Genomic DNA, 25,596 nt, shown 5'->3' on the forward strand with positions numbered 1-25,596 from the left:
TTGGGGAGAGATTACTTGAAAGCTCTGTTGAAAATCCATGTTAGCCTCCAAAATGTGCCCACTGTTCAAAGAACTGTGTAGTCAGTCTGAAGTTTGTAGGGACCTCAACAGTGACTCACTTCCACCCTACTTCAGCTGTTGGAATCCTGTCTTGGCCACACAGTAGAGAAATTATTTCACTGTCTAGAGTGTTGTGCTAGGAGCAAATTGAACAATGGGCACCATGCCAACCAGGACAAACGTGCTCAGCGTTAGACATGCCCGAATGTCTGACCCTGAGCAAAACAGAATGAATGCAGGTGGTCCTCTCTTTAAGTGGATGCTCTGTATGAAAGCCCACACATATGGACCAGTTGAATTACGACAACGACCCTTCCCATTACTTGTGCGTGCATGCACGCTCAGTTGCTAAGCTGACTCTGACTCTGTGACCCCATGGACTATGTAGCCCACCAGGCTCCTCTGTCCATGGGATTTCCCAGGCAAGAATACTGGAGTGTGTTGCCATGTCTTTCTCCAGGGGATCATCTCAATCCAGGGATAGAACCGCTTCTCCTGCACTAGCAGGCAGATTCTTTTACCACTGAGCCGCCAGAGAAGCCCATTACCTTTAAAAATAAATTTGGTGGGGATTTCCCTGGTGGTCTAGTGGTAAAGGACCACCTTCCAATACAAGGGACAAGGGTTTGATCCCTGGTTGGGGAACTAAGATCCCACATACTGAGGGGCGACTAAGCCCAAGCATCACAACTACTGAGTCCCTGCACTATGGAACCCATGAGACACAACTAGAGAGAAGCCTGTGCATCACAACGAAGATCCAGTACTAAGACACAATGCAGCCAAATAAACACATAAATAAGTAAACGTTTAAAAAATAAAATAAAATAAATTTGGTGAGCAGAACTTCATTAACAAGAAGCATTTTCAGGCTTGCATCAGCAGATTAAGGGACATTCATTCAAGTACAGAGGTATCCTGTCCAGTCTGGGCCTCACCCCCCCTCCCTCCATCAAATTGGTACCAGGAGAAAGCTGCTGTATGAAGACCCTGGGGATGGGAAGAGTGAAGCACTGGGTGACCTCGAGGCTGACATCGGCACTGATTGCATAACCAAGACTTCTGGGGCTGTTCTGTCCCTGGATATGAGGCCTGGCTGTCTCTCTCATCAGCTCCTCTCAGTAAGTTTCATTCATTCAGAGACTCCCCACTGAACATGCCCTCTGTAAAGCATCTGAGTCAGATGCTTTGGGGTTTTCTGGTCGTCTGTGTGTTTTAGGTGGTAGAAAGCACCACGTCTGTCTCCTGTTTGGAACAGCTGAACACCAGACTGGCTGTAGCAGAAAAATGGCAGAATATGTACCGGTTGGATGGATAGGTGGGAGGATGCAGGAGAGAGGGAAGGAAAGAATAGCTAGCCAGAGCAAAGAGCAACTCCCATTTGACCAACTGGCCCCTGGGACTAGGGTGAGATGCTGATTCAGGACCTATAATGACATTTCTCCTCATTTCCAGGCAGAAAGCCAATCTGGATGCCCTGGGTTTCATAGACTGCCATCTAATCCAGTTAGGGGAGGAAGTAGAAGTAATGAAATCAAGGGCGAGGTCTCCAGAGGTGCCCCCGTCAGTTCTGAAAGCAGGGACACATTGCTGACAGTGTCCCTCCCCCCACAGCCTGTCGGCCTGATATCCACCCTGTGTGGTCCCAGTACCAGGTGGGTCAATTTGGTGACCCAGAGCCAACACTTACTGGACCCCTGATCAGGGCTGGGCACTCAGCAGGTACTACTTTTATGTGGATTCGGAAATGTATTATGTATAATTCATTTAATTTCATCACAAAGATAAACATGCGACAGACCCCTCAGTCCAGACCACCCCATCAGTTGCTGGTGGGCAGAGGGGTTGTTCCAAGGAGGAGGAAAGGAAAGGCAGGGTATTTAAGGACTTCAGTCATACCCCCTGTGGACTCCCCGTGGCTCTTTCTACAGCCTCTGCCAGACTTGGTTCCCGCTCTGTCCTCTCCATGGCTGGCCCTGGCCTCTACCTGTTTCCACAGCTGCTTCATGCCAGTACCTCCTCAGCCCCCACTGCTGCAGGCCTACTGCCGACATTTCCAATCCTTGCCCCCGTCAGCTTTGCCAAGATTCCTCCCTTCCTGAGGGTTGGGGCAAGGCGGGTGGGAGACTTTTCTAGAAAAATCTTTTTCATTTCCGTATAACGCAGGCTCTAAAGGGAAGGTCAGAGGCAGCTATTCCAGTCATGTTGATGTAAGGGGCCCCAGGACCATCATAGCCCCTCACATAGTGCTTAAATGCTCCCCAGTCATTCCCTTTCTTTAGGGCCAACACTGCCTGCCCACATTTTGGGGAGGGGGTCGTGCCCTCCTCTCCTTGCTCTTCATGGGATGGAACTAGTCTGACACTGCAGGTAGCAGTGAGTCAGGCTGAAGCAATGCTAAAATGGGGACGGAAAGAGGGTGGGGCTTTGGGGACTAGCTCTTCCCTATTCAGGTCCAGCCTTGCCTTGCTCTCCTTCCCTTCTTCCAGGTGGGGGAGGAGGCTGCTGGTTCACCCCACAGCCTGCTTATTTGCTCTTCTGTTGGTAAGCTTGGCCCTGCCTGCGGAGGAAGCCTGGGGCTGACAAGTGGCCCCGCGCTCTGTGGCTCCACGGCTACAGCACGTCCTGCTTCATTAGGGCTGTAATTGGGAGACTTACTCTGAAAGCTCAAAGTGATGCACAGCCGTGCACTGGCTCAGACTCAGAGCCCAGCCCACCGCTCCTTGTCTTGCTGCAGCTGCCCCACACCACATGATGCATGGAGGGGAGAAGACACCCCTTCTTTATCCTTCTCAGCCCTCGCTGTTGCCTGCAGAGGAGGGTCTGTTGAGACAGACCAGGCCAATAGCATTAAGAGGCTCAAAGCGTCTTGGGTCACTTGTCTCCCCCCTCCCCCGCCCCCCCCAGCATCTTCTGCCTCCCTCCTACTCAGTTCATCCCCTAGATCCCTGATCATGCAAAATGCAACAGTTCCAACCTGCCCTGGCAATTACAGACTAGCCGGGTTGCAGCTGCTGTCCTCGGTTCTGAAAGTGCCCGTCTTGAGGCCTGCCTGCCTCTCGCCCCGCCCAGAACCTTCTTGCTGGAGCGCAGAGGCCTCTTAATTCAATTAGCTGGCCCTGAACCCTCCCCAGGGAGCCTGAAGCGGAAACTGACAAATTCTGTTTAACAAAGACATTTGTCCCCCGCCCTACTGGCTTTGGGCTCTGCCCGCCTGTATCCTGCTCATTAGGTATCTAACAAAGTGCGTCCCGAGAAATCTGCTTCCAATCGCTAGTAATTCACGAGGCCTGATGCAATTTTCTCCCTGATAAGGGTGTCTCGCCCGCTGGCAAGCGCTGTAATGAGCCCTGTGCCGTGGATCCCCCTCAGTCGCCGCTTTGTCATTTCCTGTGGCTGCAGTTGTAGGTTCTTATCTCTTCAGCTGAAGGCGAGGCTCAGGCAAGGAGTCCCTCCAAGAGGGCTTGCCACCTCCCTTGAATATCGAAAGCCTCATTTATGACAAACCATGTGGTCTGGCAGCTGCAGTGGGGTTTGAAGTTCTGAGTCTGTCCGCCAGCCAAGAAGGGCCCAAGTGTTAATCCTCACTGGGGCCATGATTCATTCTCCAGAAAATGGTGTCAGAGGGTTAATCTAAAAGCAAGTTGTGGGGTCAGAGGAGGGGAGCCAGTGATAAAGATTTTTAAAAAATTCTGGCAGAGATTTTAGTATTAAATAGAGCCCTGCCTATGGCTCAGTGGATAAGCTGTGGGCTTTCTCTTGTTAGCCTGAAACCTTGTCTTTCTGTGCTGAATCTTTCCCCTTGGGTTCCCTCTATTCGTATCTAGAGATCCGTCCAATATATAGATCAAATCACATCTTACTGCTGATCAAACCTCTTCCTCAGCTTCCTATTGTGTGTCTATGTGTGTTAGTCACTCAGTCATGTCTGACTCTTTGGTACTGTGGACTGTAGCCAGTCAGGCTCCTCTGTCCATGGAATTCTCCAGTCAAGAATATTGGAGTGGGTTGTCATTCCTTTTTCCAGGGGATCTTCCTGAACCAGGTATCAAACCTGAGTCTCCAGCATTGCAGGCAGATTCTCTACTGTCTGAGCCACCAGGGAAGTCCAGCTTCCTACTGCTATATGACAAAGTCTAAACCTTGTATCCTGGCATCCAGACACTCCGCAATCTAGGCCTCATCTAACTCTCCAGTCTTGCTGCCCACCACAGTTCCCTCATGTCCCATGCACTCCAGACATGCTTCTGGGGCTTTGCACTTGTGGTTCCCCTGTCTTGCCCATTTCCAAGCCACTCTTTGAGGCAGAGTGTAAACCATGCTTCTCTATGACTCTTCCCCTGTGCTCAATGCATCTACCTTAACTAGAACCCTTAGCAAGGTGGATACTGATGCTCTTTTGGAGTGCTTTACTGCTTGTGCAGGTGAGGGATCTAATAAACGGCTGATGAATTCATGCCTGAATGACCCTGGCTGGACCCACGGCGCTCATGGTTTGGCTGAAAGGAGGTCTAGGCTGCGGTAGTCTGGCTTTGAGATAGGGAAAAACCCAAGAGCAGCCTCCACTTTCTAAGAAGTTTGGTCTGAAAGTTTCTGCCCAGTCTTACTTCCCCACCTCCCCTTCTTCAATCCATCAGCTATGCATTGGGCTCATGGGAAGAGGAGAGCAGGCCAGGAGAAGGCCCAGATGTCCAGTTTCCAAGTCTGCATCCTGACTCAATCCATTCCATCTGTGGCTGGGAGTCGTAGGCTCACCCTCAAGGCAGCATGGGGTGATCAGGGAGGCATTCAGGATGAGCCTGCAGTGTGGCTCTGGGTTCAGCTCTGGCTTCCCTGACCTGGGAGCTCACAGGTCTTCATTTTCTCTATCTTCTCTCCAGCCCCCAGCTCAGGGCTCTGGCCTCTGGAGACGTGATTGTCTGTCTGTTCTGCGTTTCTTCATTCCCTGAAAAACTGCTGTGAGACCAAATGTGGTGTTGGTGACGTTTATCTTCAGCACTCGGCAAGGCCTCCTGATGTCCTTATGGATGGGAATCTGGTGGAGCAGCTGTCATGAGGGGCGGGCGCCGAGTGATGGATTAGCAGGGCTCTGTCGTTCCCCTCCCCCAGGAGCCCTGTCCTCATCTCTGATGAGTTCAACGTGTTTGTCAGCGACTTGGGTGAACAATAGGAAGCACTCGCTTTACTGAGTGTCTGCAAGACCCTGTGCTGGGCACTTACACATGCTCCCTCGTTCAATGCTCACTACATTCCTGGCCGGTAGGGATCACAGCCCCTTTCTATAGACGAGTAAAGTAAAGCTTAAGGTGGCTAAGATCAAGTGGAAGATTCAGAACTCAAACCCAGTTCTAAGGATGCATCTCTTTTTTCACTGCACGTTGCAGCAAAGTGTCCTAACCATGTCAACAGATGACCTGGAGCTTGGGGTGGGGTGGAGGCGGGGCTGTGAATGTGTGACCCATGATGAAATCAGAGTCCAGGATGATCTCAGGTCCAGACAATATGCCGAGACACAGAAGGTGAAATGCCGCAGGGAAGAGAAGCCCTGCTTAAGTTCGAACTGGAGCAGCAGAAGGTCAAGGTGAAGATGTGCTGCCTGACAATGGCTCACATCCAGACTGGACTTCTTGGCTCTAAATGGGCCCCCACGGCCTTGGTTAGTAATCAAATAAAGCAAATGATAGACTTTGGCTGCACCAAAGGGGAGAAAGTATTTGCAGAAAAAGGGTGCTGGTCCTATTCTACCCACCGATACGGATCCAGTTCCACAGTTTGCAGGGGACACTTTAAGGGGGGTGTTGGCAAGGTGAGGTGAGCAGGAGGGTGAGAAGCGAAACACTCAGTGTGACCAAGGACAGCCAGAGGAAGGAGAGTTGGTCAGGCTGGAGACGACGCCAGTTTGCAAACAACAGGGCTGACCTGGACATGGGAGCTGATTTCTCCAGAGCTGACCTCAGAAGGGAAAAGGCAGGACTGGGAGAGGCAACTGGAGAGAGGTAGGGAGGAAGAGGCCTATAAGGGAACTGATGGAGACTGGAGAGGGCTTTCTGAGAGGTAGTGAGCTCCCTGTCATGAGAAGTGAGCAAGCAGAGTCTGTCAAACCTTGTGTGTTGCAGGGAGTGTCAAAAATCCTCTCTGAGGCAGGGAGCAGGGTGGGAAGGTTGAATCATAACCAACAGCCTGTGCAGGGAGTATGGAGCACCGCTGGGAGGGGTTGAGGCACTGTGAAAAGCAGGCAAGAGCCTCTTATGGTGGGATGGTGAGCCCTGCCCCAACACTGAGCACCTGTGAGCCAAGGGCCAGGCGGGCCCTGGAAAAGCACAGGCTCTGCCCTCTCACGCATCTGTCTCCAGCTTCCTTTGGTTGTATGGGAAGATCTCTGAATTGGGCCTAGAGTCTGAGCAAGTGGGGGAAGGGTACCCGGGAACTGGAGACAGACAATTTCTCTGTCTCCTGCCATGTGGCCTGGGAGAATGGGAGGACAGGGAGGGAGGGGGCTCAGGGTGAGGTTCGGGGCTGGGGGTAGGGCAGGGAAGACAGTCAGGGATGTTGTGAGGTTGAAAGAGGGGAAAGAGTATTTTATTTCTGGATTCGCCGTTGTCCTTACAGTAGCATTTCCAGAGCTGAAGTCTTGGGGGTGGAACTGAAGCTCCCAGAGGATAGAACTGACTGAGGAGGCAGCTGTGCTACCCTGGACACTGGGTCTTCTGGGCAGCTGGGCTTGGTGAGGAAATGGAGATGAGCTTGTGTTGGGGCTTCTCTGAGGACCAGCCCCAAGGCTGTCATGTGTGGTTTCCAAAAATCCATAAAAATTCATCAGATGTCTGCATGGTTCTGCCTGTCACCTGCCCTCCACTCCACATTTGCGAAACAGCCACTTGTCCCCACTCTGGGCTGGTCTCCAGAGAGATCTTTGTAAGTGGGTTGAATAAAAGCACCAGGGCAGCCTTTTGCATGGCCTCAAAGCCCTGCCCCCCACCTTGAGGAGAACAAGGAGGGGGAAGGTCAGATCAGATGGGACTGTGGGAGCCACCCTCAGTGGGGAGAGCAGGGGCCACCTCCGCCTCTCCTTCAGTGCACCCTGTCTGTGACAAACCCAAGGAAGCAGTGGACTTTGAATCCTCCAGCAACTCTCAGGGCTATGGGCTAACGAGAGGTGGCTACCCACCCGAGAGGCCCTACCTTGCCTGGTGACCTGGCACCCTGCTTTGGCAAGACTCTAGGCCCCAAATCCCAGCCCCAAGAGAACACCCAGATGACAGTAAGGATTTGTCCCACCTTGGGGGGAGGCGTATTTCCAGGCAAGGAGTCAGGAGCTGACACAATGAGCTCCTACTGTGTGCAAGCCAGGCTCCCATCCACATAGTCAGCTTAGGAAACCCAGTCAGTGATCTCACTTCAAAGAGGCTGTCTGCAAGCTGCAGGGCACCCAGGATGCTGTGGGATCCAGAAACCAGTTCATTAAAAGCGGCAGACTGCTTAGCCCGGAGAAGCCCAGACTCCTGGGAGACAGATTGCACTCTTCAAAGAGTAGAGGCCAAGATCAGAGAGGGACTGGAGGAGGCTATGGGTTTATTCATGTATGTATATGTGGAGTGGCCATTGACTCCTGGGTTCTCAGAGTCGAATAGACCTCCAAGGTGAACTCCCACTGAATAGGCCATGAAGAGAAGTTTTCCATATATACGCATGTGTCCATGTTTTCCTAGGTTTTGTATCTGTGTGTAGTTATACGTGTATGTACTCATCTACACACACACAACTCCAGCTTAAGGCAGGTCACTCTAAGCAGCAGGTGTCCATTGAGGAGTTCCATCGGAGGGAAAAAGCTTAACCCGTCACCAGCAGAACCAGCTTCAAACCCAGTACCCCAACCTAGGAAACAGCTCCCTCTTGCCGTTGACTGTGATGGCAGGCTTGGTTGTGTAGTCTGCCCACCAGCGTGCTGGAGGGCTTGGAAGGAGGCTTGCTGGGGTTGCGCAGTGGCTCCAGAGGGCAGAGTCAGCAGCCTGGGCAGAGGGAGAGCCCCTAGAGGCAGGGTGGGCTCAATGTGGAGAGAGCACTTCTATCAGCTGTAGCCACTGAACCATGGGACTGGCTGCTTCTGGAGGCAGTGAGCTCCCAGACTGGGCAGAGCAACAGGAAGAGGCTGGGATGACCATCGTGGTGGACAGCATCACAGAGAGTCCTGTCCAGGTGAGCTGTTGAGAGACACTTCTGTGGTCTCTGCCTATTTGGAAGTTCCACAGTGGTGTTGTTCCTGGAGCTCTGAGAATGGATGCTATGAGAGCTGTGGCTGCGAGGAAACTGTGTTTACCAGAAGGTCAAGTAATCAGGATGGCCTGTGCCCAAATCTGCAGGGCATGTACGTTCTCAGGGAAGAGGCTGGAGTGCAGAGATGAAGGCTGCGTGACTCCCACCACAAACTGGCGGGCAGCACATTAGGTGGGCCAATAATGGCTGGTAAGCTTACTTGGAGAGCCCAGCAGCCTGTCCAAATACTCCCTATCATGTCAACTCATTTGGGGTTCATCAGGCCTCGTATCCTGAGCTGATATCTGCTCGTGAATTGATTTGCTCATTGTCTGGTCCACACTCCCTGCCCTCTAAGAATACAAGCTTTGTGAAGACAGGGCCTTTTCTCATCTTTTTCCGTGTAAGACCCATAAACCTAGAACAGTATTGGTTACACAGCAGGTGCTCAGCAAAGACTTGCGGTTATGTGGAAAACGGTGGCGGTGTTACAGTAAAGACAACGGTGAGGAGTAGAGCCGGGGACTCGTCCTTTAGGTGGAGCTGCTATACCCTCTGATCTCTTCATCAACACTTTCCTACTACCCTTAGGGAGGAGGACGCCAAAGGGCTCAGACACTAGCAAAGAGCCATGTCCACACCTGAGGAGGGGGAATTCAAGGCAGGCGGGCTGCATGTCTGCCGGCTCCTCTCTCTCCTCATTGCAGTCCACAAGGGCCTCTGAAATTCTAGTCCTCGTCAAATATATGTGGGATAAAAGAAAAAGTGATTGGGTTACCAAGCCTGCAGGAACCTTATGCCAAAGCCATCCATGTTAGCTCTTCATATTCAGGCCCCCACATTGGACTTCAAGATTCTAGAATCAAAGCGAGTCAGTTATTGGCCAATTCTCAGATGGTTTTGCCAAGAAACAGTTTAACCACAAAAAGATTGCGCTTCTGCGTGCGCCAATGCCTGTGTGAAAACATCTGTGTGTCAGTTTGCAGGTGTGTGGGGGGGCATGCATCTGTACGCATTAAATGTGCACACCCTTGCAGAGAGGTGTGTAAGTTTGTGTGTGTGTGTCTCTGCATATGTGGTTGTCTATGTGTGGGTTTTCAAATGCGATCTTGTGAGAGCATGTGTAGAACTGTGTGTGTATGAACACTTGGCTGCAGAATCTGAATTTCCTTCAGTACTGTTTTCCTGGTCCACACCCAATCTTGATCCCCTTTCTTGTCCTTTCTTCTCGGAAATCCATTACTGAAAGGTCTTTTTTTTTTTTTTTAAACCCGCCTACAGGGGGAGGGGGCTGGGAGAAGGGGAAGCTAAAATCACAAGGCCCAGATCAAAACACTCAGCAGCTAAATGAATTCGGCAGCATTTTCCCGCATGACTTGGAGGGATAATTTAGTGAGGCCGCCAGCTGGAAGGAAAGGGATTAATTCTGCACTTAGCGCAGCTCCAGTGAATAATTCATCACTGAGACCTTTGTGCCCAGCCCCTGGGCGATGGAGGAAACATCCTGCCCACCTGCCTGTTGCCTGCCTGGGTCCCCCAGTGCCCTGACCAGCAGCACGTGACGCTCCTTTCGGTCCTCAGGACACATGTGCTCCAGTAAATGGGTAGAAGGTGAGGCGGGGGCGGGGGTAAGGAAAGGGCTGGCGGTGGCCTGGCACTGACTGACTCCAGACCCTGAGAAGAGCCGTGGAGGGTTGAGCTCCAGTCTGGGACATTTTTCTCCGAGGACTCTGCCTCCCCTTCCTTGGGGTCTTTTGTTGCTTCTGTGTCCTCCCCTCTCGGTAACTTCTCCATCTGTCTCTGGTTTGGTGGTGGTGGGGGGAGGGCAGACATCAGGTGGTACCCAACAAACCCTCTGTGACCAAGAACCAGAGGAGGGCGATGCGGAGCATTCCACAGTGGGGAGTGCTATGGGAGGTTTCCAGCACTCACCAGAGGGCTTGTGGGGAGACACTTTGGGGCTGGTACCTTCCCAGATACCCCCTCAGATGCTCCCACACGGAAGTCCCTGGGTTCTTCACAGGTAAAGTCACAGGCCAAGTATTACCCTAGAGCAGGTGGCTCTTTCTCCTGGCCTGGGAAGCCAGCAGGATTGGGCTGATTCAGCCATCAGCCCCCTGCAAGCATTTCCGGGGTTCATGGTCCTAAACTGCCCACATTCCAACCTCTTGCCTCTCTCAGCACCTCAGAGGGAAAAGTGGAAAGAGTTCAGCCTATCATGTGCCCTGGTGCCAAGTGACCCAGGTTCAAGCTGGACTCAGAGCTCAGGTACAACTGCTGGAGGAAGAGAATTCGTCCATCAGACAGGGCTCAGCCCCTGGGGTTTTTCTACTCAGGTCAACTCAGCTGCAGTGGACAGGATTCCAAAAACGAGCCTCCAAGATTCCATACCCTAAGCCCTGAAACCTGTGAATACGGTGAGCTATCACTCCTAAAATTATGTCATGTGGCACCGCGGACCTCAATATAGAACATCAGCAGGAGCCTGATCGAGTCACAGGAGCCCCTTTACAAACAGAACATTCTCTCTGGCTGCTGACAGAGGAGAAAGTTAGAGTGCTTTGCTGTGGGAGGGGGGTTTGACACGCGGGTATAAAGACGGAGGAGGCATTGTGAGAAAGAATGTGGGTGGCCTTCAGGAGCTGAGAGAGGCCCCCGGCTGAGCCCAGCCATTGAGGGAACAGGGACCTTAGTCCTGCAGCTGCCGGGAACTGGATTCTGATGACAACCTCAGTGAGCCTAAAGTGCCCCCTTCCTCGGAGCTTCTGGAAAGGAACAGGACTCTGTCCATATCCTGTATGCTGATTTCAGCCTTGCTGTATTGGACTCCCTAGCTGCAGAAGTGTGAGCTCATACATGAGTGTCATTTTAAGCCACTAAGTTTGTGGTAGTTTTTACACAGCGACAGAAGCGAATATCCTAGTTCACTCACTTCTGTAGCATCTCGATCCCAGGGAGCCAGGCTTGGCATGGGAGGAATTAGAGGCTGACTCCCAGGTCTGAGTGGCCCTCTGTTCTCAACTCTTTCCTCCTAATCTGTTTTTTTCAAGCCTAAACTCACCATCAGGAACAGCAGCCCTCTCCTTCCAAAAGCTCCTGAATAAGGTCAGCAATTGAGAAGGAGGTTGCAAGCCACTGAGAGGCTATACAAGCTGGCGTGTGGGCTGCCAGGCCCTGAGCTTTCCCTGACCCTGGTCTTATGTCAGAGGAAAGCACCTGGAAGGAGAGATCCACCGCGGGGCCTCACTATTTATGGTTTTCAGCTTGGTGTCCTGGGGGAGGTAAAGGGAACCACTGGTCGCACTGGCCAGGGCTGGCAGCTGCTGCCACTGCTCTGCCCGCTGTCCCAGGTTCCCTAGGACGGTGCCTGGTGGAGGCTGTGCCCAGAGGGTGGAAGGGAGGCAGGAGCTGGTCTCCCACCTCTGGTCACCCTAACTGCTTCCGTACCCTCCTGAGCCCAAGCCCGCAGGAGAGTTGACTGGCTCCTTCAGGCTTGCCTCCTGGTGGAATGGGGAAGCTCTAATTTGTTGAGGTCTGTTCGTGACTACCCACTCCAGTATTCTTGCCTGGAGGATTCCATGGACCGGGAGCCTGGTGGGCTACAGTCCTTGGGGTCGCAGTTAGACATGACTGAGCACCTAACTCTATCTATTATGTCAGGGTGGCCAAGATATCTTTTTAAAATTACTTTTGGTTGCCAAATTATGCTTCTTTGTTTTTTATGAGTTTAATTTTTTGGCCATGCTACATGTGGGATCTTAGTTTTCTGATCAGGGATTGAACCCAAGCCCTCTGCTTTGGAAACTCAGAGTCTTACTCACTGGACCAACAAGGGAAGCCCCTTGACCATAGTCTTTTAGGGAAAAACATGGCATAGAAATAGATAGTGATGATGATAACTCATTGTTATTGAGTATTTATTCTATTCTAAGGTTATACAGGTGTTTCCTCAAAAACAAAACAAAACAAAACTTATAGCAACCATATGAGAAAAGTACTGTTATTATGAACCCATTTTATAGACAGGGAAACTAAGGCCCTGGGACCAAGTAATTTTTCCATGGTCATATAAGCTGATAAATGCTAGAACCAGACAGTCTGGCTCCAGACTGTCAGGATATACAGAGAAATCATATCCAGCATGCTGTTTCCATTTCAGAGATGGGTGCTCTATAGGTTCAGAGAGGTTAAGTAAACTGTCCCAGGTTCTATTGTGAGGACTAGGGCAAGTCAAGATTTGAACTCAGGTCTGGCTGGTTAAAAGTCTGCTCTCCCCCAGGGCCTCCCTGTGCCTCTCCCAAGTTGCTCAGGGACAATTTCATCACTAGCCCAGGGGCAAGACTGAGTTTTGGTGTTGGAGGTACTCCTCACATCTGACAGTGGTCAGATGCCCTGGTGGAGGCCCTGTTGGAAGTTGCTGGAGAAACCAGATTTGCTCTGTTGGTGGGGCGTGGTGGAGCAGGTTGGGGAGGGGTGAGGCCAGGGGGACCAGCCATGGACTCTGTCCAGGGGATGAGCCAGGGGGCTACTCACAGTGATGGGGAGCTTCTCTACGTGCAGTCCATTCAGGCCTTGCCCTGTCAGCATCTTGTGGTACAACGGCTCTTTAGAGGCAACACGGAGATACCCAGGAGTATGTTAAGGGTCCATGGTTCATTGCTTTTCACTGTGAGGGAAGATCAACTGGGCTCCTACTAAAGCCCCCAGCCCAGGCTTCTTGGATCCCAGCATCTGAGGCCCCACTGGGGCCCGTCTTTTGGTCAGTACTGAGTGCTAAATTGCTTCAGTCATGTCCGACTCTTTGTGATCCTATGGACTGCAGCCTGCCCAGCTTGCTTCCAGCTGGGAATCTCCAGGCAAGAACACCAGAGTGGGTTGCCATTTCCTTCTCCAGGGGATCTTCCTGACCCAGGGATCCAACCCGCGTTGCCTGTGTCTCCTGCACTGCAGGCAGATTCTTTACCACTGAGCCACCAGGGAAGCCCGCTTTGGTACCTGACACCTAATTCTCCCATCCCTCACCACCCACCAATTTCTTGCCTCCTGACCTGTCCCTACGCAAATCTCCTCCTCTGCCCTTCAGGGCTTCCTGAGTGCAAGGCCAGCTCCAAGCATATTCCATGTCTCTAGGTGTGTATATGGTTCTCCCTTGGCTCTGCGCTTTGGGGGCTTCAGTCTGATGGTGCGGAATTGACTGTGGATCAGCTGGTCTCTGAATCCTGTATCCCTGCCCCCAAGGCTGTGAGCTCTTGGGGTCCCTCTCCTCTCTTGTCACTGACAGACTCAACTGGAGGCAGGTGGTGGTGCAATAAACACATGGATCTAGTATGGGAATAGGGCCCGTGTGTCCTGGCCCAGGCCCCAGTGTGCTCCCCAATCTGTCTGCATACACCGGAGGCTCTCTTGGGACCCCTTCACCCATCCCCACAGGAGGCAGAGGCAGGATGGTCTGAACACCCTCTCAGACACGTGTCCTGGTGTGTGGCTTCCCTGAGGTGGCAACGGAGGTCACTCACTTGAAGACGAGGGGCAGTACTCCAGCACCAGGGCTGTGTCCTCGGAGAAGTTGGTGGCCCCAACTTGGTTTTGGAAAAGGAAGGACTGATGCCACAGGGGCAGCTCTGGGGGTCCCCCAGGCTTGAACAGCTGCAAGGAGAAGGTGGGAGTAGGTGGTGGGGTCACAGCTTCTCCTGAATCAAGGAATGTTCAGACATCAGCTTGTGTACATGTCTGTATACGTCACAGAGATTTGTCCCGATTTTGAAAGCAACACAGTTTTGGAAAAATACAGAAAAGCAGAAAGATGAAACAAAACCTGAATTCCTATGTTAGAGAAAACTGTTTATAATACTGCATGTTCCTTTCTTGGTTTTTTTTTTTGGCTGCACTGTGAATCTTGCAGGATCTTGGTTGCCCAACCAGGGATCAAACTCATGCCCCTGTGATCCTAACCACTGGACTGCCAGGGAATTACCTCTTTTTATTGACAGTTTTTTTTTCCTATGCCTATTTTGTATATAATCGCCGTGTAATCGTCATCTTGCCTTTTTTTTTTACATTTACCATTAAAACCTGAGCATATCCAGAGTCCTAAGTAACATTAATTACCCATCTGTAGTAGCTGCAGGACATTCTGTCATGTCCAAGCATCCTGGTTTCTCCCTTCCCATTTATCCAATAAACTGCATCAAATAATCTTTGATACATAGCTCTGTATCTTAAATTATTTCCTTAGAACAAGTACCCAAAATAGAACTGTTGAATTAAAGGACATACATATTTTAAGACACTTGATTCATCATGGGGAAACTCTTCCCCAACAGTTATACCAGTGTTCCCACCCATGGCTGGTGGTGTTCTAGATGCCAAGTTAGATGTGACCTCTGTCCTTGTCACCAGTCCCTCTCTGCCCTGCATCGGTGTCCCAGCCCCTCGCAGCAGCCACAGCAGGTCTTCAATAGGGCATTTGGGGGACTAAGCCAGTATCCAGGGCACACATGTGGCTAGTATTTAAACAACAAAACGAGACAGCATTAACGATAGCTTCCAAACAAGGGACTATCTGAGACACTCCCACGGATGATCAGAAAAGCCTGCTTGAAGGAAGCAGGACTAGAGAAAGCCTCTAAGAGAAAGGTCTGGCAGGCTGAAGGGAGGGAGGCTGTTATTCTGGGTGGGAAAACCTCCTGAGCCAACGTGTGGAGGTGGCATCAAGCCTGGCGTGTGTGGACCCCCTAGAATGAGGAGGGACTCCAAGCAGAGAAGGTCAAGCATCTGCAAAGGCCAAAAGGTGATGAGTAAGTGATGGGATTGGGTGTGTGTGTGTGGTGGAGGGCGGTGGTGGTGTCAGCCTGTAACACCCAGCAGGCAGCCCCGCATGGTCCCAACCCAGGGAGGTGCTTGGGGGTCATTGGCACAAACTCTCCAAGTAGCTGCCGTGCCTCTGCCCCCAGCCTGGGGCTTTTAGGTGGGTGGCAGTTGCTCCCACCTCTGGCTCTCCTGCGGGAATCAGTCATCACTCGAAAAGGTCAGCACAAATGCACTGCCGGCTCCAGGAATTATTGACAGCAGGATTGTGAAGCACAGTGTGGGTCCCCTCCCCCGCCATGGCAGGGCCTGATGCCTGTCACACTAAAGTGTCTCTCCCATCCTCCCAGACCCGGCTGCAGGCTCAGCTGTGTCTGCCTCTGCCCCCAGGGAGATGAGCTGCAGTCACTTTGGGACCTGAAATCAGGGGTGATGGGAGTGCTCCTGAGAGCAGGCGCTGGTGGCAGCTCAGGGACAGTGACTTGGCCACCAGGTCAGGTCAGAGAAGCTGCTCTGGGTTCTGTGGTGCCCGGGAATGGCCTTTCAGGATTTATCCCCAAACTATGCCCATCCCAGAGCGACTATTCTCCCGAATCCCAGAGGGGCATCCGCACAGCCTGGACCATCTGCCAGATACCAAGGCACTCAAGGAGGACCTGTGACAGCCCCCTCTGCCCCACCCAGGAAGAGGGTTGTTTAATGGATGCTGTCTGTGCTCTCTAGGGGCTATTAATGTGTCTAAATGGAGTCTACACAGCAAGAAACAGTGTCTGCCTGGCCAGGAAGGACAGCTCCCTCCCTGAATGGTTTCCCAGATGAGTCCCCCAGGAAAGATCCTTTCAGACCTTGAACTGCGGAGGAAGGGACAGCCTCTTTCCTGTGTTTATGGGGTGGGGGCAAGGAATCAAGGTTAAACTATCTCCCGAGGCTGATACCAGGGACCTGGTGAAGATGCTGGTAGCATGGGGTGGGGGCACCATAAGTGCAGAAGCCATTCCCCATAGATGCTAATGGCAAAGGCTCTGGCAGGCTGTGGAATAAGGAATGTGATTAACCTTCAGCTGTGATTTTCAGCAAAGCCATTAACCCCCAGCCACTGAGGCAGACCTGCCTTCCCCGGGGACAGAGCCTTCATTACATGGGCCTACGGTCCCTCCTCACATTTCCCCAGGGTCCACCACAGCCACACCCATGCCTGCTGCTGCCTGCTCTGCCCAGACGCAGTGGTGGCCACCAAGGGGGCAGCTGATGCTGGGTGGCTGGGACACCTAGGCTCTGGGCCCGGGTCTGCTTCAACCTTGTGTGTGACCTTCAGCAAGTCCCTTCCCCTCTCTAAGACCTGGTTTTCATTGTCCAGTGAGAAGACATTTTGGGCGCCATGCTTTGACAGGCTGCTGTGAAGGCTGAAGGAGACAGCAGATGTTTGGCTGTGAAGGTGAAGGCTCAGTTCAGTTGAACTCAGCAAATACTAATTGGAGGCTTCTCCATGCTCATGGATACTGGGGTGCAGTAAGGCCTATGGGAGAACTAGAGCCTGACCATGCTCCCCTCTGGAGCTCATTGCCTGCCAGGGGGTTAGGATACACACACACACACACACACACACACACACACTTATGATCCATGCAGAGGCCTAAGCAAGTTGTGGGTCGTGGAAGCCAAATGTCTGAGAGAAAAGCTATGACTTCCTGACTGGAGAGGGGAGGGCCTTAGGGATTGTGCAGGAGGTATAAGAAGGTGGAAGACCACTCCAGTCTGAGAGTATAGCAGAGGCCAAGACTGGCAGGTGACAGAGGACAGCATGGCTATGAATAGCCAGTCATCCAGTGTAGCTAGAGAACGCCTGGGTGAACAGGGACAGAGACCCAGGAGGCTGGAGGGGACAAGGCCTGTGTATCTGGCTGACAGTGAGGGCTTTGCCCTGTCCGTGGTAGGGACAAGGAGTCCAGGGGGAAAGCCTAAACCTGGGCAGGGAGCCGCTGTGGCCACTTGTCACAGGATGGATGGGAAGGGCCCTGCTGGAGGCTGCTGCAATTGTCCAGCCAAAAGGAGACGCCAGCAAGGGAAAGGGGTCTCGTGAGAGCTTGGGTGCAGATTGGCTGTGGGAACTGAGCAGGGAAGAGATGCAAGTGGGCACAGACTCCACTGCTTGCATTTAATCAGCTAGGAGCTCTATCAGTTCTGTAGGAGGCCAGGGTAGGAGTGACTCCTAAGTTCCACCCTCCGTTGGGTCCCACAGGCTGTGCCCAGTCAACTCATCAGAGTTCAGGTTTCGCTGTCATCACCAGGCTCCGAGAGGAGTGAAGCAGACACTGAGGGCTGCCTACCCCTCAGCCATCCCCTTCTTTCCTCCAAGCCCAGAACCAGCTTTGGTCCAGGTGCCCCTTCTCTACACCTGTCTGCACTGGCAGGGTGATTTGCCATGCCTTTTCTCCGTGATTGGCTGAGAGACGTGCATGCGATCCAATTCTGGCCAAAAAGATGAGGTGGGGGGGAGAGTCTTCTGAAGGGCAGCTGGAGGAGGTTGCCAAGTCCTCATAAAAACCACTTGTGGGTGTTGGCAGGAATGTAAGTTGGTGCAGCCACTATGGAAAACAGTATGGAGGTTCCTCAGGAAGCTAAAAAAACAAAAGAGCTGCCGTATCATCCAACAATCCCACTCCTGGGTATATACCCAGACAAAACTATGACTCAAAGAGATACAGGCACTTCTATGTTCACAGCGGCACTATTCACAATAGCCAAGTCAAGGAAGTAACCTAAACGTCCATCAACAGATGAGTGGGTAAAGAAAACATATATACATATACACAATGGAACACGACTCAGGCGGTAAAAAGAACGAAATAGTGCCGCTTATAGCAATGTGGATGCAACTAGAGATTGGCCTACTAAGGGCAGTAAGTCAGAAAGAGAAAGACAAATAAGGCATGACATCACTTGTATGTAGAGTCTAAAATACGACAGAAATGAACCTATCTACAAAGTAGAAAGAGACTCACAGACACAGAGAGCAGACTTGTGGCTGCCAAGGGGGAGGGGGGTGGCGGGAGGGAAGGGGAGTTTGGGATTAGCATATGTAAACTATTTTATGTAGGACGATGGGTAAACAATAAGGTCCCACTATATGACACAGGGGTTAATATTCAATATCCTGTGATAAACTAGAATGGAAAAGAATATATATAAAAAGCATGTCTATATGTGTAAAACTGAGTCTTTGCTGTTTAGCAGAGAATCAGCTACAGTTCAATAAATTAAAAAAAAAAACAACACTTGTGGGAAGGAGAGTTCTCTTGTCCTCCTGGTCTTGGCACCTCTTTCTCTGGATGGGGTGCCAGAACGTTATGTACCCATGAGCTGTTAACTGGCTGAAGATGGCAATCCAGGGTTGTTGAAAAGATCCTGAGTCCTTGAGCATGCTGCTGAGCCCACGCATCAACCAATTCTGGCAGCATCTTCATGGGGATCCATCCCAAGGGGCCATAAGAGTTTAAGTTGATGGGAATTAGGGTTCATGCTACTTGCAGCCAATTGTAACAAGGGCAATGGCAAGGCTGGCCTCAGAGGGGGCATTGCACTAGGGGAGGGGCAGCTGTGAAAGGGTCCGAATCCATTTCACTTCCACCCAGGATGTGGACATTTTGCAGAAGTTAACCCAGTAAGTCTTCCTAACAGCCTAGTAAGGTAGAAATTAGGAACTGGAGAAATCAAGAAGCTTGCCAAGTGGACTTTCCTGGTGGTCCATTGGCTAAAACTCCACATTCCCAATGCAGGGGGCCCAGGTTCAACCCTTGGTTGGGTAACTGGAACCTGCATGCTGCAACTAAAAAAAAAATCTTGCTTGTCACTATGAACACAGAAGACCCGATGTACCACAACCAAGACTCCATACAGCCAAACAGATTTAAAAAAAAAAGAAGAAGCTTGCCAAAGTTCACCCAGCCAGCAAGTCACAGAAGAGGGGTCAAACTCAGGTCTTCTAAACCCTCGAGTCCCCACCCACAGTGCTGCGTCATGGTGCGTGACTGGTGGGACATCACTATACCCCAAGATGTCCGAGGGGCAGGTCCCAGCAGTGACCTAGTCCATCCCCCACCTCTGAACTCAGATGAGGGGACTGATAACTTTGAGAGAGGACAGGACAGGGATCCGTGTGAGCTGCTGACTGGTGCCCCTTCCAGGTAGGGCTCTGCTCACCCCCCTCATCTCCCTGCCTGTGCCACAGAAGCCTGCCCATGTCCTCTCACTGCTGGAACCTGGGCACCCCTTTGCCAGCTGCCAGTGAGTTCCCAATCTGGCCCAACTGCCGCGGCCGGGTGACCTTCAGCAAGTGTCCCATCATCGCTGGGCTTCTGGCCCCCAGTCCCACACGTGCAAGAGGCATTGGGAACAATGCCCCCACCCAGACTAGTTAGGCAGCAAAGGCAGCCAGAGCCCCCCAGGGTAGGGAGGGGGCTCACTCATTAAAGCAGTCAGCGCTTCCTGTCCCTCGGGATTGCTTACTGATTGGTTCATAATTTTCTGGGCAAATGCAGGGCCATGAGTGAGATGACTCCGGGGAAATCAGGCCGAGGATTGGTTTGGGTTTGAAGCCTCTGTCCCCAGAGTCCCCCTCTGTCCCACCCCTCCTTACCACCATCACTCTTGTTCATGTCTAAGCCTTCTTCCAGTGTCTTTGCCTTTAAATGGAGACTGGGGCTCCAAAGAGGTACCTCATTCTATATTCATTATGCCAGACACAAACTCTGGTTGGCAGACAACAAGAAGCACTTCCCAAGCACTCCTATCTTATTCAAGACCCCAGGAAAGTTGGGACCATGGTGTGGGGCAAAGGGAAGACTATGGGAAGAGATCAGTGAGGCCGTTGCTGGACCCAGCCAGTCTGCACACCCCGCCCCCACGCTGTACTCAAACCCACCGCCCTCCCCTCCAGCCCGGATGTGTATCACGTCCTGTGCGTTTTTGCCTCCACATCTGTGCTCTTGTTCTCAGCCATTCTACACCAACCCTTCCCTATTAAAAACTCAGCGGTCCAACGTCTGGGCACCTGTCCAGCCTTCACACCCCTCTCACCTTTGGTTAAAAATTTTTACTTATTGTAGTAAAACAGGCATAATATAAAATTTATCATTTTAACCATTCTAAGTACATAGTTCAGTGGCATTAAGTACATTTACCATGTGGCATAACCATCACCACCACTGATTTCCAGAACTTTCTCATTATACAAAACAGAAACTCTGTACCCATTAAATAATAGCTCCCCCTTCTCTCCTTTCCCGGTTCCTGGAAACCACCATTCTACTGTCTGTCTCTATGATTCGCCTGCTCTAGGTACTGCATGTAAGTGGAATCACATAATATTTATCTCCACTCTGATTTTTATGGCTCTGCCAGTCCCTCCTGGTTTGTTGCTATTATACATTATTTTATATATTTAACCTTTTCACGTATGTGACTCCTGTCTTCACCAAACCAAAAACTCCCCTGAGGGCAGCTGCTCCACAGCACAGACAGCCCTGCCTTAGGGCACAGGCCAGGATCCAGTGAACTCTTATTTAACAGTCAAGTGAACAGCTGACTGAGTGAGCAAATACATGAGTGGGTGAGCTACTAGAGATATGAGCCAGAGACAGGGCGAATGAGGGAAAGCGCCATACCTGAGGGTACCCGTTCTGGCTGACCCGAGGAATGTCAAAGTTCATTCCGGACGGCGTGGGGAAGGAGAGTGGGGTGACGGGAAGCCCCGTGGTGGCCGGGTTCTGGTTTACCTGACTGTCCCTGGGGAGGCAAAGAGACCCTCCTCAGCACAGGAGTGCGATGGGTGTCCAGCACTGCTGGCTCTGTGCCCAACCTGGTGGCCGAGGACTCCCATGTGGGCGCTGGATTGATGTGAGAGAGGAAAAGGGTGAAGCAGCCCGCATCGTTCAGGTCTGGACCCCCAGACAGATGATAGACCCTGATCCTTCAGATCACTGGTCCTAGCCTTGAGAAAGCCCTGCTCAGGATACGGGCTGCAGTGCCCAGGTTTCCTTCCCCAGGACTCACGGCGGCCTCACTGAGTCCCCTCCTGAGGACTGGGAACCCACCAGACCCAACAGAGGCCTGGGGAGAAGGAGGATGGGCCAGGGATGGGGCCAAGGAGACTGCCAGGAGGATGAGGAAGGGGATGGGAAGAGGCCCCTGCCAGGTTGGACCACACTTTCTCTGGCCCTTCTAGCACTGCTTTCAGTGGGAAGAGAGTGCCTGGGAGTAGGAGCTTGCTCTGGATCTCTCTCTCTTTTCTCTCCTCCCTTTGTCTCTCCAGTGCCCTTTCCTAAGCTCCCCTGCCAGGATTCCTCCCTGCTGGTTGCCTGCTCACTCCACACAGGTATGAGCTGACAAGGGCTTAAAACAGTGATGAGGACCATTCAGCTCTCACAAGAGACAGAATCTCTTTACTAAAATCAAAAGACTGAATCTCTGATGGTGGCAATTTAAACTCTGGATGGAAGTGGGGTCAGGGCCTGAGGGACTTCACTGGAACTTGTTAGACTTACTCACAGGGACTTCAACAGGTGTAAGGGCTGAGATGGGGGTCTGAGAAGTGTGTGTGCATGGCAGGGGAGGTGTTAATTTCCAACTGTTCTGTTCTGAATGGTTGAGTGTGAATGAACAGCTACCTGCTCATGCCAACCTGAAGCAATTTCTTCCACTGTGCTCTCTGCTCTGCCATCAGGAGCAGACAGGAAGGACATCTGTGCTGGGGCAGGGGAGTGGGCAGGGTGCTGGCGGGCAAAGGGGCCCAGACTCTACAGGACAAGTCAGAGGGCTGGGGTGGGGGTGGAGCAGACCCACAGTGGGGGGTGCCCTGCAGGCCAAAGTTCAGCCTGGATATGACAGGTGTAGCCCCTCACTGAGGGGTGTGATCTGGGGACAGCAAGGCCAAGCTGTTGTCACTCTTCCTTGTGTGTGTGTGTGTGTGTGTGTGTGTGTGTGTGTGTGTGTGAGCTGCTGGCTGTCTTCAGGGAAGACATGATCAAAGGGGGAGAGAGGTAGATGGGAGCAGAGGGTGTTTGCAGGTCTGACACCCTTAGCGTTCAAGGGGAAGCAGAGATGTAGGTCAGGAGCTCTGGGCTCCAGTACCAGACTCCCCTTGGGTCTCAGTGTTTCCAGCTGTGAAATGGGGCTGACGAACACGTCTTGCCTTACCGGGCCTACAGTGCTATGGGGTAGATCAGACCAGCCCTGTTGGGGCAGGGGAAGCCCAGAGCCTAGGTGGGAGCCACCTGTCTCCCACCCTGATCATACTCCAGCCATGACTGGAGTTGAATCTGTCATCCTGGGCTGTTTGAAGGCTGATGGCAAGGGAGAAGGGCTAGGTCCCAAGACCACATCTTCCTGGAGCATTGCCAGTCCTCCTGGAGCTACTGATAGGTCTGGAGATAGAAGGTAATGGGGGGAGGGGAGCATGTATGGCAGCTAGGCCCAAGCTGGGCCTGGTCCTGACCTGGCTAATGGAAGAGGCATTCATTGAATGAATGAATGAATGATGACCTAACTGGAAGACCAGCCAAATCTCTTCAGAAACAAAGAAGGGTAAGGAGGTCCCTAAAAATTTCCCTCAGGGTATGTAAGCCCTAGTTCAGGGGTCACTACTCTTGAAGGGACAAAAAAAGAGAGAAAACACCAGAGAATGTAGGCCACAGTTGGGCACTCTGCCTCACCCCATGACGGTCAGGGAGACATAGGTTTTGGGAACCTCCTGTCCTCCCTGCATGGTATGTGAGGAGCAGAGCAAGGTTAGGGCAGGGTCACATGCCTGGAAAGTGCTGGAGAAGATCAGGGATCATCATGGTCATTTTTATCCCCATCACTCCTGCCATCCCAGGGCAGGTTCTATACAAACTACTTCGGCCATTTTTGAAAGGCCCAGTGCCTTTTTCTTTCTCAATTTCTTCCCCAGACACCCCTGCCTCACACCATCAGGCCAGCCAGAGGTGGCAGCCAAGGGCAGAGCTTGGGGTCTGCTTAAAGTTGGACCCCACCCCATGCCTGAGGGTCCCAGTGCCAACACCCCAGAGCTGTGTGGTTGTGGTCGATGTAGCAGGGGATGAAGCTGCCCTTCTGAATGACCATTGCATACAGTTGGGTCTTGGCAGTGGCTTCATCGACTTTCCCAGACTCAGTGGGCTAGGGACAGGGTGCTGGAAGAAGACACACAAGAGGAAGCGCGACTAAGGGGCCGACCCTGGCCATAAATCCAGCCCTCTGCAATCACTTGGCATTGCTCTACTGGGGCTCCCAGATGATAATTAAAGCTCATGGTCCCTGCGAGCCCTTCCAAGGAGATCAATACAATAAATCTTCCCTGTTCTATTTGAATATTTCATCACCCTCACAAGGACCACTGCCTGCCTGTTCTCTTTGTAAAGATGTGATAAAGGTTGTAAGCGGACAGAGAGTCAGGAGGTCTGCTGATGTTCCCAGTGTTATGGCTGAACTGCTCAGTGTCCCCGGTGAGGCACTAATCTCTCTCGATCTTTGCTTCCTCATCCTGAGGGCCTGGGCATGGGGTTCTCCTTGGAGCTCAGGGAAGGTATGGACTTCTGGGGCCGTGGTTGAGGATTTGTTTGGAAAGAAGTCAGTGCCAGGGCCTGAGGGAGGGAGGGAGGAGGAGAACTAATCTGAACTGAGCACCTACTATGTGCCAGGCCCCTTGCTATGTGCTTTATGCCCATCATGGCACTTGAGCTTCCTAATGTCCACACTAGGAAGGACAGTGTCTAAGTTTTGCTGAGGAGGAATAGAGGCCTAGGGGGTTATGGATATACCATTGGTAAGCAGCAAAACTTGGACTGCAAGGAGATCCAACCAGTCCATTCTGAAGGAGATCAGCCCTGGGATTTCTTTGGAAGGAATGATGCTAAAGCTAAAATTCCAGTACTTTGGCCACCTCATGCGAAGAGTTGACTCATTGGAAAAGACTCTGATGCTGGGAGGGATTGGGGGCAGGAGGAGAAGGGGACAACCGAGGATGAGATGGCTGGATGGCATCACTGGCTCAATGGACGTGAGTCTGAGTGAACTCTGGGAGTTGGTGATGGACAGGGAGGCCTGGCGTGCTGCGATTCATGGGGTCACAAAGAGTCAGACACGACTGAACGACTGAACTGAACCAAACTGAAACTTGGGTTAGGAACCCAGGCTAACTTCACATTTTTCTTTAAACAATCATAGAGGTCTGTGATGTATACTGAGAGGGAAAAGTGATGCTTCTGTTCATCTCTTACCAGTGTTTGGCACACAGTAGGTGCTTAATAAAGTACTTGAATAATGAAAGACTGAATTATCCTTTCTATCAGTCAGCAATGGGGAGAAGGGTTGGGCAGGGGGCACTGGGGCAGGGAGGCTTGGGTCATGGACTGAGGGGTTATTGCCTTGGAATGCACCCCTCTAGGCTCTTGCCCTGTTGTCCACTAGTGGGGTGCATCCCAAGGAACACTGTATCTCCCACACACCCCAATTCTCCTGAGCCTTCCTCCTGCCAAGGCAACATGGAGACAGCACAGAATGAGCTAGCGTGGGAGACAGTGTGTCCTAGGCTCACCCTTGACTCTGCTACTCACTTACTCTGTCACCCAGGATGAGAGGGTTCTACTCTCTGGGTCTCAGTTCTATGTATGCAAAATACGATTCACCTTGAGAATCAGAGATGGTGTGTGTGGTACCTAGCCCAGGACCTGGAATATAGTAGGTGCTCTGTAAATACTGTATTTCTTTGACTTTTAGGTAACTTCCCTTTCTTTAAATATGTGTGAAATGAGAATACATCTTTAATTGGTGTATTCATTTAATGCAGTAGATGTTCTGTGCTCACTGGACTGTTTTATGGAGATGAACTCGAAGAATTCCAAATTCTTATGGAAATCATTCCTGTTTATCTGCTGGGAGCTATGTTTCTTGAGTCCCACATGGCCCAAGAGTTGCAATACTGGGTCAGCCTGGGATGCCCAGAGTTGCTCTGAAGGAATAGCTGGGGTCATCTAGGTGGTGCCCACCTGCCCTCTCTCTACTTGTCCTAGGCCTACATGACCCCAGAGCCCAGGGCTCTGCCTCACTTTCACCAACTCAAAGTGGTAGGGGCAGAAGACAGGCAAGGACTTGATGGGGATTTGGAAGGGCAACAGCTCCTCTTTCTTTTCATTGTCCACCACCTTGAGAATAACTTCTGGAGAGAGATAGAAATGAACACAGGCTCATAGCAGGGCTCAGCTGATCACTGTCCCTGCGAATGAGGTGAGACAGTGACAGGTGAGCAAGGGGCCCACGCTGAAGAATCAACATGCGTGCACAGCTGTAGAACACACAGACACACACAACTTCACAAGCAGTGCTGATGCCTGCACAGGGTAAGGGTCCACGCCAGGCGCTGTTGGGACCGAACGATGCAGTTCTCTCCTGCTCCCCAGATTCCCAGCCCAGAGATGAACA

General features: G+C 51.8%; 1 protein-coding gene across 22 annotated transcripts in view; it reads right to left on the minus strand.

The window, feature by feature from the left end:
- CCDC33 (coiled-coil domain containing 33) overlaps positions 1-25,596 on the minus strand; it is a 136,873-nt gene that overhangs the window by 48,188 nt on the left and 63,089 nt on the right. For 9 of the 22 annotated variants that reach the window (XM_069559592.1, XM_069559589.1, XM_069559591.1 and 6 more), the window contains one exon: positions 20,784-20,904. The exons of 12 other annotated variants lie outside the window; for them this stretch is intronic. In XM_069559592.1, the coding sequence (XP_069415693.1) occupies positions 20,784-20,828 (45 nt within the window). In that variant the 5' untranslated portion in view covers positions 20,829-20,904. Of the gene's footprint in view, positions 1-12,846; positions 12,918-13,829; positions 13,960-20,783; positions 20,905-25,596 lie in introns of all 22 variants that reach the window. One more of the 22 variants, XM_069559572.1, reaches the window with a different exon arrangement.

This window comes from Ovis canadensis, chromosome 18 (assembly GCF_042477335.2).
Source record: "Ovis canadensis isolate MfBH-ARS-UI-01 breed Bighorn chromosome 18, ARS-UI_OviCan_v2, whole genome shotgun sequence".
In the NCBI taxonomy this organism is placed as follows: Eukaryota; Metazoa; Chordata; class Mammalia; order Artiodactyla; family Bovidae; genus Ovis; species Ovis canadensis.